This window comes from Podarcis vaucheri, assembly GCF_965113315.1.
Source record: "Podarcis vaucheri genome assembly, chromosome: 3".
Classification (NCBI taxonomy): Eukaryota; Metazoa; Chordata; class Lepidosauria; order Squamata; family Lacertidae; genus Podarcis; species Podarcis vaucheri.
In genome coordinates, this window is record NC_138761.1 from 76087898 (window position 1) to 76109471 (window position 21574).

A 21574-nucleotide genomic window follows, 5' to 3' on the forward strand; every position below is an offset into this window, starting at 1 on the left:
AAGCAGAGACATCACATTGCCGACAAAGGTACGTATTGTTAAAGCTAAAGCTTTCCCAGTAGTGATGTGTGGAAGTGAGAGCTGGACCATAAAGAAGGCTGATCGCCGAAGAATTGATGCTTCTGAATTATGGTGCTGGTGGAGACTCCTGAGAGTCCCATGGACAGCAGGAAGATCAATCCTATCCATTCTGAAGGAAATCAGCCCTGAGTGCTTACTGGAAGGACAGATCCTGTAACTGAGGCTCCAGTACTTTGGCCACCTCATGAGAAGACTCCCTGGAAAAGACCCTGATGTTGGGAAAGATTGAGGGCACAAGGAGAAGGGGACAACAGAGGACGAGATGGACGGACAGTGTTCTCGAAGCTACCAACATGAGTTTAACCAAACTGCGGGAGGCAGTGGAAGATAGGAGTGCCTGGCGTGCTCTGGTCCATGGGGTCACGAAGAGTCGGACATGACTAAACGACTAAACAACAACAACAAAGGAATAGAATAGGCATGCTGTTGAATGTTAGTTTCCTTGGGTGGGGTGGCAAGCATTGTTGGAACAGCTGGGCTAGGTAGATGTTGAGCTTTACCTGGCAAGGACTCTGTATGAAGACAGACAAGGGCAAATGCAGAAGTTGGATGTCATTAAACTCTTGCCGTTTGTTCTAGATGAAAAGAGTTTGCAATGTGAGTATGGGAGTTCAAAGAGCCAGTGTGGCATACTGGTTAGAGTGTTGGACTTGGGAGAAGCTCACTTGAAGCTCACTAGGCCAGTGATCTTAGGCTAGTCACTGTGCCAGTCTAACTTAACTCATGTTACTGTTGTGTTCATGAAATATTGTGCTTGTGTAGAGAATACCATGTACAGCAGGTTTGGAGAAAGGTGGGATATAAGTTTAAGGTAATTGAAAAAAAGCCCCCGTGGTGTTCCTGGAGCATCTCCTTTTTCATAGGGTATGTCTTAGATTGCAACCCTCTGCATGCATGTTGGAATCTGGATGTCCTGTGTTTCTGGTATGCTTGTTTTCCTAAAGGAAGAGGAAAATGTGTTCCTTGCCTGGTGCAGGTTTCTGTGAGTCCCTCTTTCAAGCACTGTTGGAAATTTCAAGTTATTAAGAGTGCTTGTTGATTCAATACTGATGAATATTAAGCCATTGATTGGCACCTAAATCCCTTTTAAAGGATTGCAAATAACATTAATACTAATATTTCCCTTTCCCTCAAATTTCATTATTTAGATTTATTGAATTTACTTGCTGAATGTATTTCTCTCCCTGGTTGACGTTTTGTTTTTCATATCCAGATCCATTGGCTTGCTGTGAATGGGCGAACAGAATTGCTTCACGATCTTGTACAGCATGTTACCAATGTAGATGTTGAAGATGCGATGGGGCAGACAGCACTTCATGTGGCTTGCCAAAATGGCCACAAGACGGTAGGCTGATGAGCAAAACTTACAATTTTAAGGGCTTGCAATGTAAGTATTTTGTGGCAAAGAGGCCCATTAACAGGGAACATCAAGTGTTTGGACTCTCAGCTGATGGTACTCCTAAGGAATTGCTTGTTCTTGTAGTTCTTTCGTTTCTGCTTAGAAACGGCTTTATAGTGCAGCTGGTTCCGTAATAGGCTAATGAGTTACTTAGGAGATGACATATTTTTCTGCATCGTTGTTTCATGAATGCTTTTTACAAAAGTTAATTAATTGGGACCAGTCTAATAATTAGGAATACATAGTTGAATACATAGTTGATTTTAATAGGCTTCGGTTGGAAACTAGATTTATACACATACTTAATGACGTATTCTACAAGGGCCCAAATTCAGTTGGGTGAAATTCAGTTGTTAATTCAGAATTGGTCCCCTTGAAATTAGTGAATAATAAATCTGTGCTGTTAAACTTGAAAATGTAGGTGGTAGAGAAATTACCGTATTTTTCGCCCCATAGGACGCACCTAGATTTTTTTGGGGGGAAATAAAGGGGACAAATTATTCCCCCCCCAGGCGTGGGGCTGGCACAGGGGAAGCCCGAGCTTCCCCCAACCCCAGCCCCCAGAACAGGTTGCTGCCTGCAAGCCTTGCGAGCCCGGCAGGACCTCCCGCCGGGTGCGCCAGGCTTGCGGACATCTGCCCGAAGCACGGGGCGTGCTCTGCAGCGTGCCCCGTACTTCGGGCTGCAGGCTGCCACCCGCAAGCCTTGCGTGCCTGGTGGGACCTCTCGCCGGGCGCGCAAGGCTTGCGGATAGCTTCCTGAAGCCTGGAGAGCGAGATGGGTCGGTGCGCACCTATGCCTCTCGCTCTCCAGGCTTCAGCGAAAGCCTGCATTCGCCCCATAAGACGCACACACATTTCCCCATCATTTTTGGAGGGGAAAAAGTGCGTCCTATGGGGCGAAAAATGCGGTAAATCTGTAAGCTTAACTAGTTTTTTTTAAAATATGCCACTGTAAATGATACATTTTCTGCTTTTTTTTGGGGGGGGGTAACTTAAAGAAGTAACAGTACAATCCTAGATGTGTATACTTGGAAGTAAGTTGTAGTGAATTCCCCTAATCCTAAATAAATGGGATAGGAATGCAGTTCAATTGTGCATATTTGTAGATTAACTTCATTCAGGTTTTTTTTCCTTCCCAAAAGACAGTTCAATGTCTTCTGGATAGTGGTGCAGATATCAACAGGCCCAACGTTTCGGGAGCAACTCCACTCTACTTTGCTTGCAGGTATGGTTTGTTTGTTTTAAAATTACTTTATTAAATGTTGGAAGTTCATAATATCTGAGGAAATCAGGGGAATGTTGCTTTAGGTTTGCAAAATCTGTTTTTCACCACGAGGATCACTGAATAACCTTGTATTAATCACTCTCTTGGCTTTCTTGAACCTGTTAATCTTGCATGGTACTGAATCAGGCTCGTGGCACACACAGCTTGGTAGTGGATGCTCTGACTGACGCAGAGGTCATTCCTGGCCTTGCTAACAGAGCTTCTTTCAAATGGAGATGCCAGGGTTTGCTGCTGGGACCTTGTGCATGCCAACCAGGTGCTCTGCCACTGAGTTAACTGAACTATGGTTCTTCTTGGCTGGAGCTTAATTTTTTATTTAATGCCATAATCAAAGTGTGATGTAGACCATGGGTAGGCAAACTAAGATCTGCAGGCCGGATCAGGCCCAATTGCCTTCTGGATCCGGCCCATGGACGGTCCAGGGATCACCAGCGCACACATTCTTTCCCTCTCCCTCCTCCCTCACATGCAGGCGCCTCCTCCCTCCCTCCTCCCGGCTTCTCTCTGCCCTGCCTAGAGGAGGAAGGGGGCTGGGCTTTGTTGGTGCCAGCAGCAACAGCGCTCAAGCGGCTGCCATTTTAAGCAGCTCCTCTCTGGAGCCTTTTCGCGAGTCGCTCATCTTCCTGCCCCCGCTGCCAGCCCCTGCAAGACACAGGTATGCAGCCACCGGGGCTCATGGTGCTCTTGCATCATTCCCCCCCTGAAAATATAGTCTGGCCCCTCACAAGGTTTGAGGGACAGTGGACCAGCCCCCTGTTGAAAAAGTTTGCTTACTCCTGATGTAGACCATTACACTGTACTGAGAATTTATAAATATTATAAACATTGAATCAGCACTCACTCAGTGTTTTTCAGTGTATTCTCATCAAATGCATTAAACTTCTTAGGGGGTGCAGGGTGGAATATGGGATCTTCTTTCCCTAAGTCCAAGGTTTAAACATCCCAAGAAAATCATATCTAGGACTTCTTGAAGTCTTATGTTTTCTTCTTTTTAAAATGTTTATTTCCCCCTCCTTTTGGTTGTAAGTACCATTTATATTTGAAAGCTAGACAGAATTTATAAACACCTTGCTTCTGTTTGCTGATCCAAACAATTCCCTTGCTGCTTCTGATTTATATTTAGAAAATCTTGAACACCCTTCAGTCAAGTGCCCTTAATACTTCTTTCATTTTTGAAATATTGCGTGGATTCAGGAAGGCAGGCTAATAGAACATGCACTGAATGAATCTTAGAATCATAGAATCTTATAAATTCTTTATGATTTATTTAGCCACGGCCAAAGAGACACTGCACAGATCCTTTTGATGAGAGGAGCCAAATATTTGCCAGACAAAAATGGGGTCACACCACTTGATCTCTGTGTACAGGTACAAATTTGCTTCAGGTTTACATATCTTGCTTAAAACTACTGTTAAGTGCCATTGTAACCTTTTCCTGTTAGTTGGAGGGTGGTGTTGGAGGGTAGTGTTGTAAGTGGCTGTTGTTTCCTGTTTCTGTGCAATGGTAAAAATTATGTCTCTTCTCTGCTTTCCCCTTTGCCCAAGCAGAGCAAGAGGAGCGTATTCAATGTACCACAGGGAGATGCATGACTTGCCCTCCATGTATTAGTTTGGGCCTGGAAACATGGAAAGAGGATTCATGAGTCACTTGTGCATCGTGTGTCAGTTCCACATCCTAATATACAAAGCCCTAATTAGATTATATGCCTCCAGTTAGAGGCTTCTGTGTTCTGTGCAGTGCCTGTGATATTACTGAATCTAAGCAGATGTTAAATTCTTATGAAGTAACTCTTAGAACTCAAATCTGAATGCCAGGAGTAATTGTGTGCAGAGGTCTGCCTTGAATGATATTTCATCTAATACTAGTCAATGAAATAAATGATTACATGGAAATTAGGTCCCCCCACCAATGCTGAATTTAGCCATTAATGTATTCATTAAAAAATGCCACACTGGAGTTTTAAGTCCAACATTTTATATTAATTAAGCTTTTTATTATTTTAAGGCATTTATACTGCTTTACATATACACAGTATCCAAAGTGGTGTACAGTCGTACCTTGGAAGTCGGAACAGAATCCGTTCCGGAAGTCCGTTCGACTTCCAAAACATTCGGAAATCAAAGCATGGCCTGCAAAATTAGTTCACAAACCGGAACAGTCACTTCCGGGTTTGTGGCATTCGGGAGCCAAAACGTTCTAGAACTAAGCTGTTTGAAAACCAAGGTACGACTTTACAGCACAATTAAGAAGTAGCATAATCAATAAAATCATGTAAAATCTTAGGACAATGGCAATAGTAATCACAATAAAACAAAATCTTCATTATCCTCTAGTTGGCAAATGCCTGGATCAACAAGCATGTTTTTAGCATGTGTAGAAAACATAGACATCACCTGCCGTATCTCCTTAGGAAGGCTGCTCCACATTTTCTTGGTGTTCTGGAGATGAATTTCTAAGGGTTGTGGTATCACCAAGAGGGCCACACCTGCTTACCTCAGTGCACAAGCAGGTCTCTCAGTAAGGTGTGTTTTCTTTGGGGAGCCAAGTTGTTTAGTTTTCACAATAGAAAGTTCTATAAGGTCCAGATTCAAAGCCAGTTTACACAGTAATTTGGAGTAGAAGTTCTTTATGTGGTAGGAAACAAGCACAAATTGTGCTAATGGGTCCTTGCCTCCTCTTCTCACCCTAAAATGCATTATTTGATCTGAGCCTCTATATTTTCTCAAACAAATGGACTTCCCTAACTTAAGAGTTGAAAAGGGAAGCTTCAATATTGAGATATGAGTTAGAACACTTGCCCTTATTTTTCACTGCTATTGGTTTTTTTAATTGATCTTGCTTCCTAGTAGCATACCCCTTTAAAATTGTATCTATGTTTGTGTTTCATTTAATACTCAATGTATTTCAGTTACGCCATTTCCTGAAGGATATGATTTCAATTATTGCTTAAATAAAAATCCTCTCTTTTTCAGGGTGGCTATGGAGAGACTTGCGAAATCCTGATACAGCATCATCCTAGACTTTTCCAAACAATTATTCAAATGACACAGAATGAAGAACTTAGAGAAAACATGGTGAATTCAGTTATCTTCTGGATAACCCAATGTGCTAATCAGCTAGGTTTTGCAAATTACAGCAGTTTTTTTAATTAAAAAAAAGTTTTATTGGTTTTTAAACAAATACAAAAACAAGAACCATTAACCACTTATCCAGCATTCCATCTAATGGTGTTTGCTGTATCCATTGACTTTAGACATAAGCTTACAGATTCAGTGTTCAAACATATTACTTATCTTAACCTCTCCACTAGGAAGACTGAGCAGTTGGTATAACAAGGTCTTGATTTTGGTCGTTAACATAGTTAAAGAAAGAGGTCCACATTTCTTGGAAGGTGTCTCTTTTTGTTATGCGTTTAATTGCCCTCGTGTGTCTGGTGAGATGCTCAAACATTGCTGCATCCCATATAATACTTTAAAAACTATAGCGGTTTGGTGTTAGCCCTACTTGTGTTAGAAATTATTGGTTGACATTGGTTGGTAGGTTTAACATTTTAAATTACTGTCTGGTGTGATCAAAATTTTTGTGACTGTTCCCCCTCCCTCCTGTATCTAGTTACGGCAAGTCCTAGAACACTTGTCTCAGCAGAATGAAAACCAGTACCTTAAAATTTTGACTAGTCTTGCTGAGGTGGCTACAACAAATGGTCACAAACTACTCAGGTAAGTTGGGCCCTCACCACAAATAATTTATTCTCTTAGGTTTCCTCTGTGTGTGTGTGTGTGTGTGTGTGTGTGTGTGTGGTTTTTCTCCTGCGATGGAATATTTTAACTCCCACCAAAGCACATTTACTTAAACATAGGTTGAAAGGTGCTGACTAACTTGCTTAACCTTCTTAAGTCTTTCCTGCTGTCAGCCAGAAGAAACAAAGGCCGGCCAAATGTGCAACTACATTGGTGGCATTTGTGTACGTGGATACGTAAGATGTACCGTTTCTGCCTGTGTCACTCCCCCTGCCCCATGGTCGTTTGGAAAGGGAAAATAGTATGGCAATTGATTGGGTGGCCTGCTCCCATGACCTAAATTCCCAGTTTATAAAATGCGGAGTTGAGGGAACAAAACAAGACGTCTAAACAATTGATAGGCTGAAGAGCAGAACTGTGGTGCTTTGCCAGTGGAGAATTGATGGGTCTGTGGCTGTAGCTATTTTGAAGATTTTGATTTGGGTCATAAGGAAGTCTCTCCGTTATATTGAAGCATTTCGTGGCTTGTGCTTTCCAGCTTGTCAAGTAATTACGAAGCTCAAATGAAGAGCCTGCTGAGAATCGTGAGGATATTTTGTCATGTCTTTCGACTTGGGCCATCCACTCCCAATAATGGAAATGACATGGGGTACAATGGAAATAAAACTCCAAGAAGCCAAGTGTTCAAGGTCAGAAAAGTAGTTGACGTTATTAGGAAGATAGACCTTAAAGAGATGAATTTCACAAAGCATGCATTCATTAATCAGGCATCTCATGAGGAGGACGTAAGTTTATTGATACCCATTTTAAGTTGGGACCACTTGCTTTTTCTTTATAATCAATGCTTAACTTAATTGATTGCCATATACAGTATTTCAAAATGTTTCTCATTTTATTTCCCTTGAGATCATCCTGTGTGGCATGAAACAGAGTGTCCTAAAAATTTCATATCCCAGTCCTAATTGTATAAATATCATTGCTTCTGCTGAAGTGTGATCGATATGATAGCCATAGCTGTCAACTTACAGATTTGAAAATAAGGGACCAGTGGCCTCGAAAATAAGGGATCAGCAGCCAAAATAAGGGATTTTGCTTACCCAGCTCCTCACGGTGCATCCCTGAGGGGGAAAAGGGAGAGACGGACACGCGACAGCTTGTGCGCGCTCTCTCTTGTGCGGTGGAGGACCCCAAGCCGCTGCTTCCCTCCCGAGCCGGGTGAGCTTGAAACCCGAGAAAATTAAGGGACATCATGAATAAGGGACAGCAGCGGGACACGGCACTGGTATAAGGGAGTTTCCCGCCAAATAAGGGACGGTTGACAGCTATGATGATAACCTTACTTTAGGAAACACTTGGAATTTTGTGTGCTTGATTTTTCTGAAAACCCCTCATGTTGTGTTTATAGAGAGACTGAACAAGTGGGTCTACTGTGGTCAAGACCTTGTTGCTAAACTGTAGACCTTTTAGGCTATGGATCTCTTTTTCCTCTTTTCATAAAATCTAAGGTCATTTTCTTGCACATGTATGAGTGGAAGGAGAGCTGCTTTTCTTTGCTGCCTCTGAGAAATGTGTGGGTACCACAACCACATGGGCAATCTTTATCACAAGAGTTTTCTTACTCAAAAGGCTTCAAATACTGTCCCCATATTTGCTATGGTGGAAGTCAATCCTCTTTTTGCCCTTTTCCCTGTTATATTTAGTGACACATAAGATACAAGTATGGCAACTGCAATATTTCTTCATATAACCGTTAATATGGATATAATTATAGGCCTCCAAAACCTGTTGCCAAATTTGTCTTTCGGGACTACACAGTTTTTGAGCACACTCAAAACATATGAACTGCTATGTTAGTTTGTACTTCATAGGAATAAGCTTATCATTGGGTCAGCAAGACTCACGGGTAGCAGATTATCTTGTCTGCGAGTTTAAAATCTTAGGGGGGAAAAGAGAAAAAAACAGCAAGGGAGGGAGAAAGTAAATGTAAAAAGTTACACCGTGCAAAACTATAGGAGAACAAGAGGAATAGGCAAAAATAACTTTCTCCTAGAAACATTTCCCTCTAAATCTTTAAAGTAACGTTTTCTGATTTTTGCTCTGGCATTCTTTCTGCAAAACCTCAAGCCTATTCACAGAAAAAGGGAAATATTTAAAGTGGTAGGAGTTTGTCTTGGTCACTTCTTACCTTGTGCTAACTTTAAGTTCTGGTCTGTGGTCTATTGAAGGCTATGACTGGATTCTGGTTGTCATTTGGTGCAGGGTGTGGTGTTCATAAAACCAGCATAACCCATAATGCTGATTTATACCTTTGGGGATCTCTGTAGCCCTTCTATCTGCTTAGCAATAGTCTGCGTACTAACTATTAGCAACAATATGAAATTATTATTTTTTGGCAAAACCATAATGTCAGCATGGCTTTTAATCAAATTGACTATTTTCCTTTGCAGATGCTCCATAGAGATTGAGGATATGGGAGAAAACTTGTTTCATTTTTTAAAAATATAGCTTTACAAGAATCCTAATAGCTTCCCTATAGTAATCTGCAAATACATCTATTGGTCTGCTTTAAATTCAGTTTCTCTTGTGCTTTGCAGCCTCTGGAATTACTCTGGCACTCATTAGATGAATGGTTAGCTCTAATATCTGCAGAGCTGATGAAAAACAAAAGAGACTCTGCCAATATCACTTCTATTTTACTGAAGCAAAAGGGACCAGATCAACAAGATGGTGCTCCTACACATATATTTGATGTTGCCGCATCAGAGAAGAGCACAGCATTACCTATGGACATGGGGGACCCTAAAATGTATGAAGTTGGCAGTACGCAAGAAGCTTATGCAGATTGCCAGGATGTTATTTCTGTGACAGCAAACCGGCTGAGTGCTGTCATTCAAGCATTTTATATGTGTTGCTCCTGTCAGATGCCTCAAGGGTAAGAAGTCCCAGACTTGCACACCTTTTCTTTGACACATTCCAGATCCATAATGCTTTCTTTCTTTCTTTTTTCTTTTAAAAGGCTGAAATGTTGGCTGTAAACCTGAGGTTAGAAAAGGGATGGGAAGCCATGTTCTAGATTTTGTTGGACTCCACTCCTGGCCAGCAAGGCTGGTGTTCAGGGATTATTGTATTTATAGTCCAACAACATCTGGAACGTCACAGCTTTCTCTTTACTGGGGTACAATAGGCCTTTATGGAGCGTTCAGCAATCATGGTGTAGCAATAAGTCATTTTGTGCAGGTTCAAATAGCTTCCTGCGGCTTCCTACTTTTTTGGATCAGCTGTTCCCAACAGTTCCTACCATCCCTCACAACTTTCCAGTTTCTAATTCTCCCCAAATTGGCTGAACCTCATTAAAGTTTTTCATTACACTGGTTGTTGCTTCATGGACTATAGTTTTTCCAGCACAGGCACGAGACAGGACTTTTACAGAAAGTGTTGTTTAACCTGAAACATTTGTTCCAGCTTTTTATTTGAGAAGAGAAAAAGGCACCCTCAATAAAAAGCTGGCAGTCTAGCAAGTAACAGCCCTCTTTTATGGAGAGCAGGTATCTTTGACAAAAGGAGTCATTGGATAACTTAAATTATAAATTGGCTTGTGTAAACTTTTACTGTTACTACAAAGAAAATGATAGTTACACAAATTAGCCTTTCTCGTGTAGGACTGATCTAGACCAATAATGAGGCTAAGGAAATGCAGGCCTGACTGCATAGGAATGTGTTAGTGATTTTCACTTCTTCAGTGCCTGGGGGAAAAGTATGTATCTTCCCATCTTTTCATGTATTGTGGAAAGCTGAGCAGATGGCCTTTCTGTTATCTGTATCACTGGAATACAAGGTCAGAAAAACATACTCCACATATCTGTACTTCCAGGGCCCAAGATAGAACCATCTGTGTATGTTCAGTCAAATGTGATGCCAGCAGAATTCTAGAATATTGTTGGAAATACAGTGGTACCTCAGGTTACATATGCTTCAGGTTACATATGCTTCAGGTTACATATGCTTCAGGTTACAGACTCCGCTAAACCAGAAATAGTACCTCAGGTTAAGAACTTTGCTTCGGGATGAGAACAGAAATCATCTTCCGGCAGCAGCAGGAGGCCCCATAAGCTAAAGTGGTGCTTCGGGTCCAGAACAGTTTCAGGTTAAGAACGGACCTCCGGAACGAATTAAGTACTTAACCCGAGGTACCACTGTAAAAACTAGCGCTCAAGGCTTTTTTGTTGCATTTTTAAAGTATATTTTAAAACACCTTTCAGGGTTCAAAGAATTGGCTGGGGTGGGTGGGAAGCATTTTTAAATTTTAGTGGTTTAGTGAAGGAGAGTCACTAAACCACTACAATTTCTGGTCCAAATGTCTGAAGCCATAGTAACTGGAGGCTACAGGAGACATTTGCATACTCTTTTTTCTCCAAAGAACTCAGTGTGATTTATGTGGTGTTGGTTCCCATTGCTCACTATAATCCTGTGTTACTGTATTAAAGTTTGAGACTCTGTCTTGTTCAGGGTCTGATGCTTGTTAAAATTATATCTTTTGTTAGATTGCTGCAGGGGGTTGAGGTCCCCCCCCCACTATAAAAACAGGTTCTCTAATCTGAAATGAGTGATTTTAAGAAAGCTGCTCCAGACTAAATTGTTTGGATTGCCTCCTGGAAAAGATAATGCTGTGATGGGTTGTTGTCTTTAGATCTGGATACTTTGTTAATCTGATTTTTTTAATTGCAGAATGACATCTCCTCGCTTCATAGAGTTTGTCTGCAAACACGACAATGTTCTTAAATGCTTTGTAAACCGGTATGTCACCAGAAATTAACATTTTCATGAATATTTCCCATGAGATTAAAAACTTCAGTCTAATGGACTGAGTTTGTGGAACTTGGTGTGTTGTATAAAACACCATGCTTCATATTCCAGTACTACTCCATACATTCGTCTGCTGTTCTGAATGCTATAGTTCACCATAGGGTAGCACTGAATGTGAGAGTTATCATTTTCGTAATATGTTCACTACCATTAGATCTCTTATCACATTTGTTTTATATTCAGGATGAAATGGAAGTCAACCACTTCCGTCTATTTCTGTGCTATTATTTCATTTGTGAGGACTTACTCTTTTGGAATCACAGGAGTGATATTTGCACACCCTCCATAATGTGTGCATGTTTAAGAGGAATAATAATTTCTTCAAAACTGGGCATGTTTCTTAATCTTAATATTTTTTTCCAGAAATCCCAAAATTATTTTTGATCACTTCCACTTTCTTCTTGAGTGTCCTGAACTCATGTCCAGATTCATGCACATCATAAAAGCACAAGTGAGTGTTGAAAACATATTTAATGTGTAATACAATCTGTGGCTTAATTTCTAAAACATATATATTAAAGGTACATATTTCAGTTTGCAAAAAACCATGTGGGTTAGAAGCCAGAAATGAAGCTAAATTTATAAATATGCTATTCACCTTCATTTAGGTTTATTGGTGCATCTAATCCACTGATTGCAAAAATGATGACTGATACAGTAGTTTAATTTTATTATTTACATCTTGTTGAGAGAGAGAGAGAGAGAGAGGGAGAGAGACTATTCCCATTTCACACCTCTGGGAGACTGAGCCATATTGACTTGCTGAAAAGCTAGCCATATCTATATTCTGAAGTAAATTTAATTTTTAAACCATATATACTTCAATTCAAATGAACAAAATTCTTTATGGTCCTGTCTTTCATTATAATGTTGTGTGAAAGAAAGCATTGTAAGTTACATGTTTTTCCCAGATGAGGAACCTTGGTTGAAAGAGGAAGACTTGTTATTCAGTGAGTTATCCTGACCTGAGATTTTAATTGAATTGGATTCAGTGAACTGCATGCCTACGGGAGCTTTGAGCATCAGCCTGCTATACCACTAGGAAAATACCTTTGTAAACTGAGGAAGTTTTCAAAAGTATCTTTGGCCTATTGCTATCCCAAGTTGTTAAGAGAATCAGTCAAAAATTCCACTGGACTAACACAAAGGAAAGGCTCTTCTGGATCCTGGCCTATTACTCGGTTTAACCCTTTAATTCCTTCCTGTTTCCTGATACATCTGACACACTTGATCTTGTGTGTGTTTTTCCTCCACTTAGCCCTTTAAAGATCGCTGTGAATGGTTTTATGAGCACTTGCATTCAGGGCAGCCAGACTCGGACATGGTTCATAGGCCAGTGAATGAAAATGATATTCTGCTGGTCCACAGAGGTAAGGAATTTCACTCGAGCCATCCTCTCTATTCAAAACCATTCTGTGCAGACAAAAGTAAAGGAATTAATTGGTTTTCATATTTAGATTCTATTTTTAGGAGCAGCTGCGAAGTTGTATCTAAAGCAAATTGTGCAAAGCTGAAACAGGGAATTGCTGTCCGTTTCCATGGCGAAGAAGGCATGGTGAGTGTAATTGTATATAATGTGTAAAAGCATCGTTTTTATCAGATGCATTTTAAAATAGGGTAGCAGTTCTGAAACTCTCATAGCAAGTCTAAGCTAAGTAGGGGGGAAAACCTACCTGGGCCTGTTTGCTCACTGATGGATATGCCAGGCTTTGATGTAGATAGATCAAGACAGGAAAATGTCTGAAAGCAAAGACCTTGCAGAGTAAATGCTTATCAGAAGAATAGTGTATCACTTTTAGGGCTTTTACTGTTGGTTGTGAACAGCACAATTGTTCGTGATAGTAGTTTGCAGACCCTTGCAAGTATTGATTCACCATTTTCTATACCAGGCACCCCCAAACTTGGCCCTCCAGATGTTTTGGGACTACAATTCCCATCATCCCTGACCACTGGTCCTGTTAGCTAGGGATTATGGGAATTGTAGTCCCAAAACAGCTGGAGGGCCGAGTTTGGGGGTGCCTGTCCTATACCAAGACATACAGAAATGTACTGGGCAGGATAACACAGTGTAAAAATTTGAGCCATGTTTCTTAAGAAGGATCACAAGACCTGATGGGCTTTTTTTCTCTTAAAAAAATGCATTATATGAATTGATATTTTTAACAGAAAAGTATAGGACAGAAAAAATAGGACAGAAAAAAGAATATAGGACAGAAAAAATAGGACAGAAAAACGAATATACAAAACTCTATCTGAAGTATTTCACCTTGTGTTTTGCACCCAGGGTCAAGGCGTGGTACGTGAGTGGTTTGATATCTTATCCAATGAGATAGTTAACCCAGATTATGGCCTTTTTACTCAATCAGCTGATGGTAGGTTGGAATCTCCTTTCTCTTACAATAGCTCGAAGCTAATCATGAACAGCAAACCAAGACTGTGCCAGAAATAATCTAAAACTCAGAATTTTACATTTGGTTCTCAAAAAGTGTAAGTATGAGCCTTTTAAAAGAGTTCACTTCCTAATGTATAAAGGAGAGGGTTTTGAGATTATACATTCATCCATGCTAGATTTATATTTTTAAATTTTTACATGTATTCCATTATATTCCTTACTTTTTTTCTTTAAACCGCAGCCCACCACGGTTTCCCAAAAATTGCTGCTTTAACACCCTATAGTTTCAAGGTCAAATTGCCAACCTTCAGACAAAAGCTCCATTTGGCTTATTGATCAATTTCCTGGACTATGTGTTCTCGGTCTGAAGGTGGAACAGATAGTTTTGTGTAATACCTAATAAAATAATTCTGACACTAGGGTCGTTTTTGTGAAAATGGAGATGTAGGAGAAGGAATAATACGTTGGCAACAAGCAAACATTGGGTGATGTCCAACAAAGTTGTTCCTTTAATGTGAGGGCTTCTGGCTAAGCAAAGAAATGTCCTCTTCCTATATTTCCCCACAGTCTGTTCTGGGGTTCCCAAAATCCTCCAGTGCTAATTTGCAGAGCACATGTTGGGAGCAGATAGGGAGGAAAAGTTCTGTTGCACAAATGAAAATCATTGTACTAACATGGATACTGCCGATTGTTTTTAATAAAAGGTACCTTCAGAGTGAAATTAAATTTACAGTAGTACCTTGGAAGTCGAACAGAATCCGTTCTGGAAGTGTTTGAAAACCAAAGCGTGGCTTCTGATTGGCTGCAGGAAGCTCCTGCGGCCAATCGGAAGCCACGGAAGCCCCAGCGGACGTTCGGCTTCCAAAAGAATGTCCGGAAACTGGAAAACTTACTTCTGGGTTTTGATTGTTTGCGAGCCAAAATATTCGAGAACTAGGCTGTTTGAAAACCAAGGTATGACTGTATAATAGAAATTAAGGTTATATTTCTCAAATTTATTTTATTTAATTTTTAACTGCATTTTTTTAAAAAAGTGGAATTTTGCAGGCCACATTTTCTTTTGTACTGATGCTGAATTACAGAAAACAAATCAAATGTTAGTGTTTTAGACAGTCTGAAAGCCTGTAAGTGAAACCTAATACTTACATTATTTTGACAATAGGAACCACTTTCCAGCCAAATAGCAACTCTTCTGTAAATCCTGATCACTTGAACTACTTCAGATTTGCTGGACAGATCTTGGGCTTAGCACTGAATCACAGACAGCTGGTCAACATTTACTTCACAAGGTCATTCTACAAGCATATTCTTGGTATGGTTCCAGCAGTCTTGAATCTTCTCGTGATGCGCAGTGTATCATGCAGTCTGGCTAAAGAGATGTCTTGCACTGTATTTAAATTTCATTCTTACCCCGTTCCTGAGCTCAGCAAGAGTTAGGTTGTTATAAAGACCCTCCTGTACTAAGAGGGATGCTGTGGACCTCAGCAGCAATTTGCAACAGAACTTTTTTTTTAAAAAAAATGAAAACATGCTTCATGTCTGCCCCCGTCCTCCTTTTAGATTTGTTTTGGCTTTTTAATTTAACTTGCTAAACTATTGGGTCAAATTCACACCTGTTGGAATGAATGGTAAAATCAGAGCAGCTGCTAAATTAACAGTTTACTGGAAAACATTTGTTTATGGATTATATGGCTGTTATATATCTGCTATCCCTGCTGTCCTGCACTGTTTCAGTGTGTCTGTAGATGGCAGTGCTTTACCACAAATAAAACAGAACACAGCAAAAACCGTTCCTGAACTAGCAGGCATGAAGGGATTTTTCTTTGCGTTTTCCCAAGGCATTCCTGTAAACTACCAAGACGTGGCATCTATTGATCCAGAGTATGGCAAGAACTTGCAGTGGATTCTAGATAATGACATCAGTGACTTGGGGCTGGAGCTGACCTTCTCTGTTGAGACGGATGTGTTTGGAGCAATGGAGGAAGTGCCTTTGAAACCAGGGGGTGCAAGTATAATTGTCACACAAGAAAACAAAGTGAGTTGTTTTGGGTTATATTTGCATTTGACGCCTCTTGACCCTTTCTAGCTGAGACCTGTGGCGGCAGGGTGGTTTTCCGTGAAGTATAATGTGCCCTGAACAAAAACAGGACCTATTACTGAGATTGTGCTCCTGTCCTATTTTGACCTCTCCAGAAGACTGAAGCAAAGCAACATTTGAGGCACAGGTACACAGTACGATCTGAATTTCTTGCAGCAAGCCCGCTGGATGAGCCTGTAGCAGCTTGTTCAGAAACATTTCTATATCCCTTGCCACATTCATTAAAATCATCATCTGAAACTCACATGCCACAGATATAATCAGAAAATATAGGACAAATGAAGGGGATCGTTGGGGGAAGTCTGAGTAAAGAGAGATGTTTTTAACAAATATCAGAAGAACCCTAGCACATTCTAGAATAGCTGCCAATGTAGAGGGCTTAACTTCATCTGGGTCTTGCTGTGGTTTAGTTAGGGACTCTTCGTGTCCTTAATGTGGATTAAGAACCTCTGAGCATGCATAGAGTATCTCTGCTTCACTACCGAGTAACCATACCCAATGCACACAACTGCTCCGAAGCAAGTCCTATTGAATTCATGGGACTTACTCCCAGGCAAAAGGGCACCATGTTTTCGGCCTAAATATCCTTCTCAGGAAGATCTCTGCGTGTGGATATCCATTTTGGTTTTACATTTCCATGCTGAATCTTTTTAGACTACCCACCTGCCATGTTAGCCAACAGCCACTTGGTGTCACTTGGTTGTGTTTTTGGCGCTTTCGATGTTTTCATAATGCAGGACTCTAATTTCTGTTGAAACAAAAGAGAGTTTTGTGCAGGTAATACCTGTTTGTGCTATCCTGTGTCTTGATCTTTTTAACGTTTTATGGTAGCCAAGTAGACTACTATTCTCCACATTGTGCATGAAGATGAACATTCTGGTCGTTGAAGAGTTACCGTATTTTTCTCCCTATAGGACGCACTTTTTCCCCTCCAAAAATGAAGGGGAAATGTGTGTGCGTCCTATGGGGCGAATGCAGGCTCTCGCTCTCCAGGCTTCAGGAAGCTAACCCCCCAGCCCGGCAAGCTCCAGGAGCGATGGTGAAGCTGCGCGCAACTTCGCCATCGCTCTGGGACCCGTTCTGGGGGCTGAGGTCGGGGGAAGCTCCGACTTCCCCAGCCCCGCAAGTTCTGAGAGCGACGGCAAAGCTGCGTGCAACTTCGCCATCGCTCTCGGACTCTCCAGGCTTCGCGCAGCTCTCTGCAAGCAGTGGGAGCCCGGCGCTGGGCTCCCACGGCTTGTGGAGACCTGCCTGTTCTGGGGTCCGGGGAAGTTCGGGCTTCCCCCGCCCCAGCCCTGCACCTGGGGAAAAAATAATTCCCCCCTTTTATTCCCCCCCAAAAAAACTAGGTGCGCCTTATGGGCCGGTGCATCCTATGGGGCGAAAAATACAGTGCGTTGTAGAGTGCCTGTGAAAAAAGGCAAATATTGTCCTTGCTTCCAGTATTTATAATACTGTTTGTTTGTGAGGAAGGGTGAATGTGATGCATCAAACTACCACTACTAGCTGCTGCCCATGAAGTCTATGCTCCACCTCCCCAGTCAGAAGTGGTCTGCTTCTGAATATTAGCTGCTGAGCATCATAGGTGGGTAGAGGGCTGTTGCGCTCAGGTCTTGCTTGCTCACTTCCCAAAGGCATCTGGTCGGCCTCTGTGAGAACAGGATGCTGGACGAGAGGGGCTATTGGCCTGGCTTCTGTCCTTAACAACTGGAATTCAATGGGGCACACTGCTGGCCCTCCAGTGTCTGTCTGCCTCCTCTCACTCAGCCACCCTACAGCTGGGGGGGAGGCAGCGGGCAGACAGTTTTGGCAGCGCAGAGCCTGCGCACGCCCTAGCCTCCGCGTCTCTCCCAGGAGAGATGCATGGCTCAGGCGCGCTGCAGGCCCTGGGGTGAGTGCCGCCCGGCATTTTGTCACCCCCTCAGTGATGACACACGGGGTGAACCGCACCCACCGCACCATAGCTGTCAATCGTCCCTTATTTGGCAGGAAAGTCCCTTATCCCAGCGCCATGTCCCGCTGCTGTCCCTTATTAATGATGTCCCTTAAATTTCCCTGGTTTCAAAGGAAGCAGCTCCTCTCCCTCCCTCCCTGCTGGCCAGGGAGGAGGGAGGCTCCAACTGTGTTGCTTGGCTGCGTTGCTCACCCAATAAGGAGTCTAAAGAATGACTGGAGGGTGGAGCCTGCATGCCTTGTGCCGATCAAATCGGCCGCATTGCCTGTGGACTTGCCTATGCTCAACGCTTTCCAGGGGAGAGGTGACGGTGGTTTTCCTTGCTGCATCCCCTTTGCCGGGTTGCTGCGCTGTGGGAACCGCCGTTTGAGGCTTCGTTTGGCTGCTGGCTGGGCTTTCTGCCTTTGGCTCGGAGGGGCTCAGAAGCTGAACATACCTGTGCTTGGAAAACCCCTTATTTTGGCAGCTGATCCCTTAATTTCGAGGCTGCTGGTCCCTTATTTTCAAATCTGTAAGTTGACAGCTATGCACCACACACACACCCCTTCCTGGATACCGACCTTAGGGTCTGTATAGTTGTTGGGACCTGTTAGTAATGTGACTCTCAGCACTGAAAGACTTCTGGAAATGGCCTTTATATATCCCTACAAACATCCTTTCCTGTTTAGGGAAGATTTTAATCTTTGATGTTTTATTCTGTTTTTAATCTGTTGGGAGCCGCCCAGAGTGGCTAGGGAAACCCTACCGGATGGGCGGGGTATAAATAATAAATTATTATTATTATTATTATTATTATTATTATTATTATTATTATTCTCACTGCAGATTTGAAGATTCATAGCCATGCCTGTTCCGCATAGGTGGTGGCCTCCAGTAATAACTTTAGTGCTGTTGGGATCTGTGGTCGCTGACTATGATGACTGTAGGCAAACCAGATTTGTATAATGTTCAGTCTGAACGCAGTAAAATCATAAGCACACCATTTGCATTTTTGTGGTAGGAACCTCTGTACAATTTTTGTCTCATGCTCTTTTGTAATTAGCTTTTGGACCAAGCTACTGGGGGTTGTTGCTATGTCACTGCCTGATAAAGACATCGGTAGTTACATTCACAATACTTGAGAAAGCTTAAATTGCAATGACTTGTAAAACTGCAACACGAGGAAGAAAGGTGTTACGTGCATTATGCAGCAGTAGGAGAATAGATGAGGAATACTTGTCTCTGTTTCAGTATTTGCTTTCCTCTGAAGGACCTGCCTCATATATAGGTCAGATGCAGCAAAAACGCAGCATTAAGTTCGGCATGGACCCCCATAGCTTTTAGTTCAGCACTTTTGGCTCTGTCTTTATCCTGCCTCGTGATTCTTTTCCTTTGGAACTTATTTTGGGCATGGTAGAAAAGAGTAAAACATTTTAAAAGTATAAGCCAGAATTGTACGACTTCAGGGATTTTCATATCTTTTCAAATCAGGTCCTGCATACCTTGAAATAGCTTGCCTCAGCACCTGTTAAGCTGCTCAAATATTTTTTCAAAAGTGTTCACATTTCTAACAGGTTTGAAGTACAGATGTTCTTAAAATGTGAACATCCTGTTGATTATAGAACTGGGCCTCTGGGGATCTCCACAAATGTTCAGAACATGGTATACTTTTATGACAAAACAGATAGTGGTTGAGTCTTACAAAAATGCAAAATATGTGAGCTTGCATGTACAGTACATGCACCTTTGACTGCCAATGCATTTATCTGGGTCTATGGATAAATGTTACATCTTACTAGAATGTCGTATGCCTTTCCTGCTGTTTGTGATTAATTGGTTTGTTTGGGGATAGGGGGGTTGGAAGATAATTTGGGTCATTCGAAGAATAGGGTAGAAAATATGCTGCTCAAAAAAGGGAGAAAGTAATATTTGGGGTTCCATGCAGGTGTTTGTGCGGATAAATCCTTTCATGAGTTGATGGGGGAAAGGGTGAACCAATTATATGAGCGCATCTTGCCTAAATTCACATTCAGGGGGTGGGCACAGAACCCTGAGACTGGGGCCTGGCCTCCAGGACTATATAACACTGTTCCTTAAGGATGTTCACTGGTTCCCAGTACATATCCGAGCACAATTCAAAGTGTTGGTGCTGACCTTTAAAGCCCTAAATGGCCTCGGCCCAGAATACCTGAAGAATGTCTACCCGCCCATCGCTCAGCCCGGACACTGAGGTCCACCTCTGAGGGTCTTCTGGCAGTTCCCTCACTATGAGAAGTGTAGTTACAGGCAGTGCTTTTTTTTCTTAAAAAATGTTTAGAGGTACTCTCATTTTATGCTGTAGTTCAAACTGGGAAAAATAAAATAAAATTAAATAAATAAATAAATAAATAAATAAATAAATAAATAAAGTAAATGGACAAAAGTACAGAGATTCAGAAAATATTTAGGGGCATGCATACCCCTGTGTCCCCCAGGAAAAAAAAGCACTGGTTACAGGGATCCAGGCAGAAGGCCTTCTTGGCAGTGGTGCCCGCCCTGTAGAACACCCTCCCATCAGATGTCAAGAACTACACAACTTTTAGAAGCCATCTGAAGGAGCCTTGTATTGGGAAGTTTTTAATGTTTGACCTTCTATTACGTTTCATATGTGCTGTAAGCTGCTCAGTGGCTTGGGAAACCCAGCCAGATGGGCAGGTTGTTGTTGTTGTTGTTGTTGTTAATTCTATACTACCTGTACAATGGAATTATTTCTGAAAAGGCCAGCTTCCACACCTCTCTCCGTTATGCTTCGGTTGCCTATTCCTTCCATCTCCTCTGTTGGAGCTTGGGCAGTAAGCTCTTTGATTGCAGCTGCCTTTTAAAGCTTACGCTACTTTGTAAGCTCCCCATACATTGCTGTTATTATTACAGTGCCGCCAGAGTTACTGTGCTTTGTTTGTGACAAGCGTAAATGTTCATGAGGGCACAGTAAACCTCCTCAAATTGATATAGTTCTGCTTGCTTCAAATCAAGCGCTTTCCAGGTTTATTAACAACAAAGACCCTTATAGAAGAAAGGGAAGAACCGCTGGTTCATTAGGCACTGGGGGCCAATCTGCCCACATCAAGCTAGGCTTGAGTGCTGGATTTCTGACTGGCCACTGAGAAACTTTCTGCTCTAAGACCCATTAAGCAGTGGTGAGAAGTTTGAGCAGAGGGGAAGAGAGAATTGGGAAGTGTACCAACAGAACTTGGTAGAAAACAGTGTGAAAAACTATTTACTGGCGTCTGTGCAACACGTGCAGAGAGAGAAGTATAAAGAACCATAAGTATGCGAACAATCATAGGTATGCAGTACACTCACCAAAGTCTTCCCTTCAGTATTCTGATAATTGTATCATAACTGCTATGTACAGTCGTACCTTGGTTTAAGAACAGCTTAGTTTATGAACAACTTGGATTAAGAACGCTGCAAACCTGGAAGTAGGTGTTTTGGGGTTTGTGAACTTTGCCTTGGAAGCAGAACATGTTCCACTTCCTGTTGAGTGTAAATTGAGTCCCCCGCTGCTATGGGAAAGCACGCCTTGGTTTAAGAACACTTTGGTTTTAGAACAGACTTCTGGAATGGATTAAGTTCGTAAACCAAGGTACCACTGTAGTTCATTGTAATTTTTTCTAAATAAAATTCTAAGCAATATATATATATATATATATATATATATATATATATATATATATATGTTATCAATTATGTACACAGATGAAATCAGTAAAATATAAAAGCAAAAAAACTAAATTGCAT

At 41.7% G+C, this 21574-nt stretch overlaps 1 protein-coding gene across 3 annotated transcripts in view; it reads left to right on the top strand.

The window, feature by feature from the left end:
- HACE1 (HECT domain and ankyrin repeat containing E3 ubiquitin protein ligase 1) overlaps window positions 1-21574 on the top strand; it is a 36325-nt gene that overhangs the window by 4991 nt on the left and 9760 nt on the right. The window contains exons 6-19 of one of the 3 annotated variants that reach the window (XM_082216614.1): window positions 1295-1426; window positions 2625-2707; window positions 4039-4135; window positions 5741-5842; window positions 6381-6487; window positions 7047-7293; window positions 9103-9440; window positions 11234-11302; window positions 11735-11822; window positions 12630-12741; window positions 12829-12926; window positions 13656-13743; window positions 14926-15075; window positions 15602-15798. In XM_082216614.1, the coding sequence (XP_082072740.1) occupies window positions 1295-1426; window positions 2625-2707; window positions 4039-4135; window positions 5741-5842; window positions 6381-6487; window positions 7047-7293; window positions 9103-9440; window positions 11234-11302; window positions 11735-11822; window positions 12630-12741; window positions 12829-12926; window positions 13656-13743; window positions 14926-15075; window positions 15602-15798 (1908 nt within the window). Of the gene's footprint in view, window positions 1-1294; window positions 1427-2624; window positions 2708-4038; window positions 4136-5740; window positions 5843-6380; window positions 6488-7046; window positions 7294-9102; window positions 9441-11233; window positions 11303-11734; window positions 11823-12629; window positions 12927-13655; window positions 13744-14925; window positions 15076-15601; window positions 15799-21574 lie in introns of all 3 variants that reach the window. The other 2 variants (XM_082216615.1, XM_082216613.1) reach the window with 2 other exon arrangements.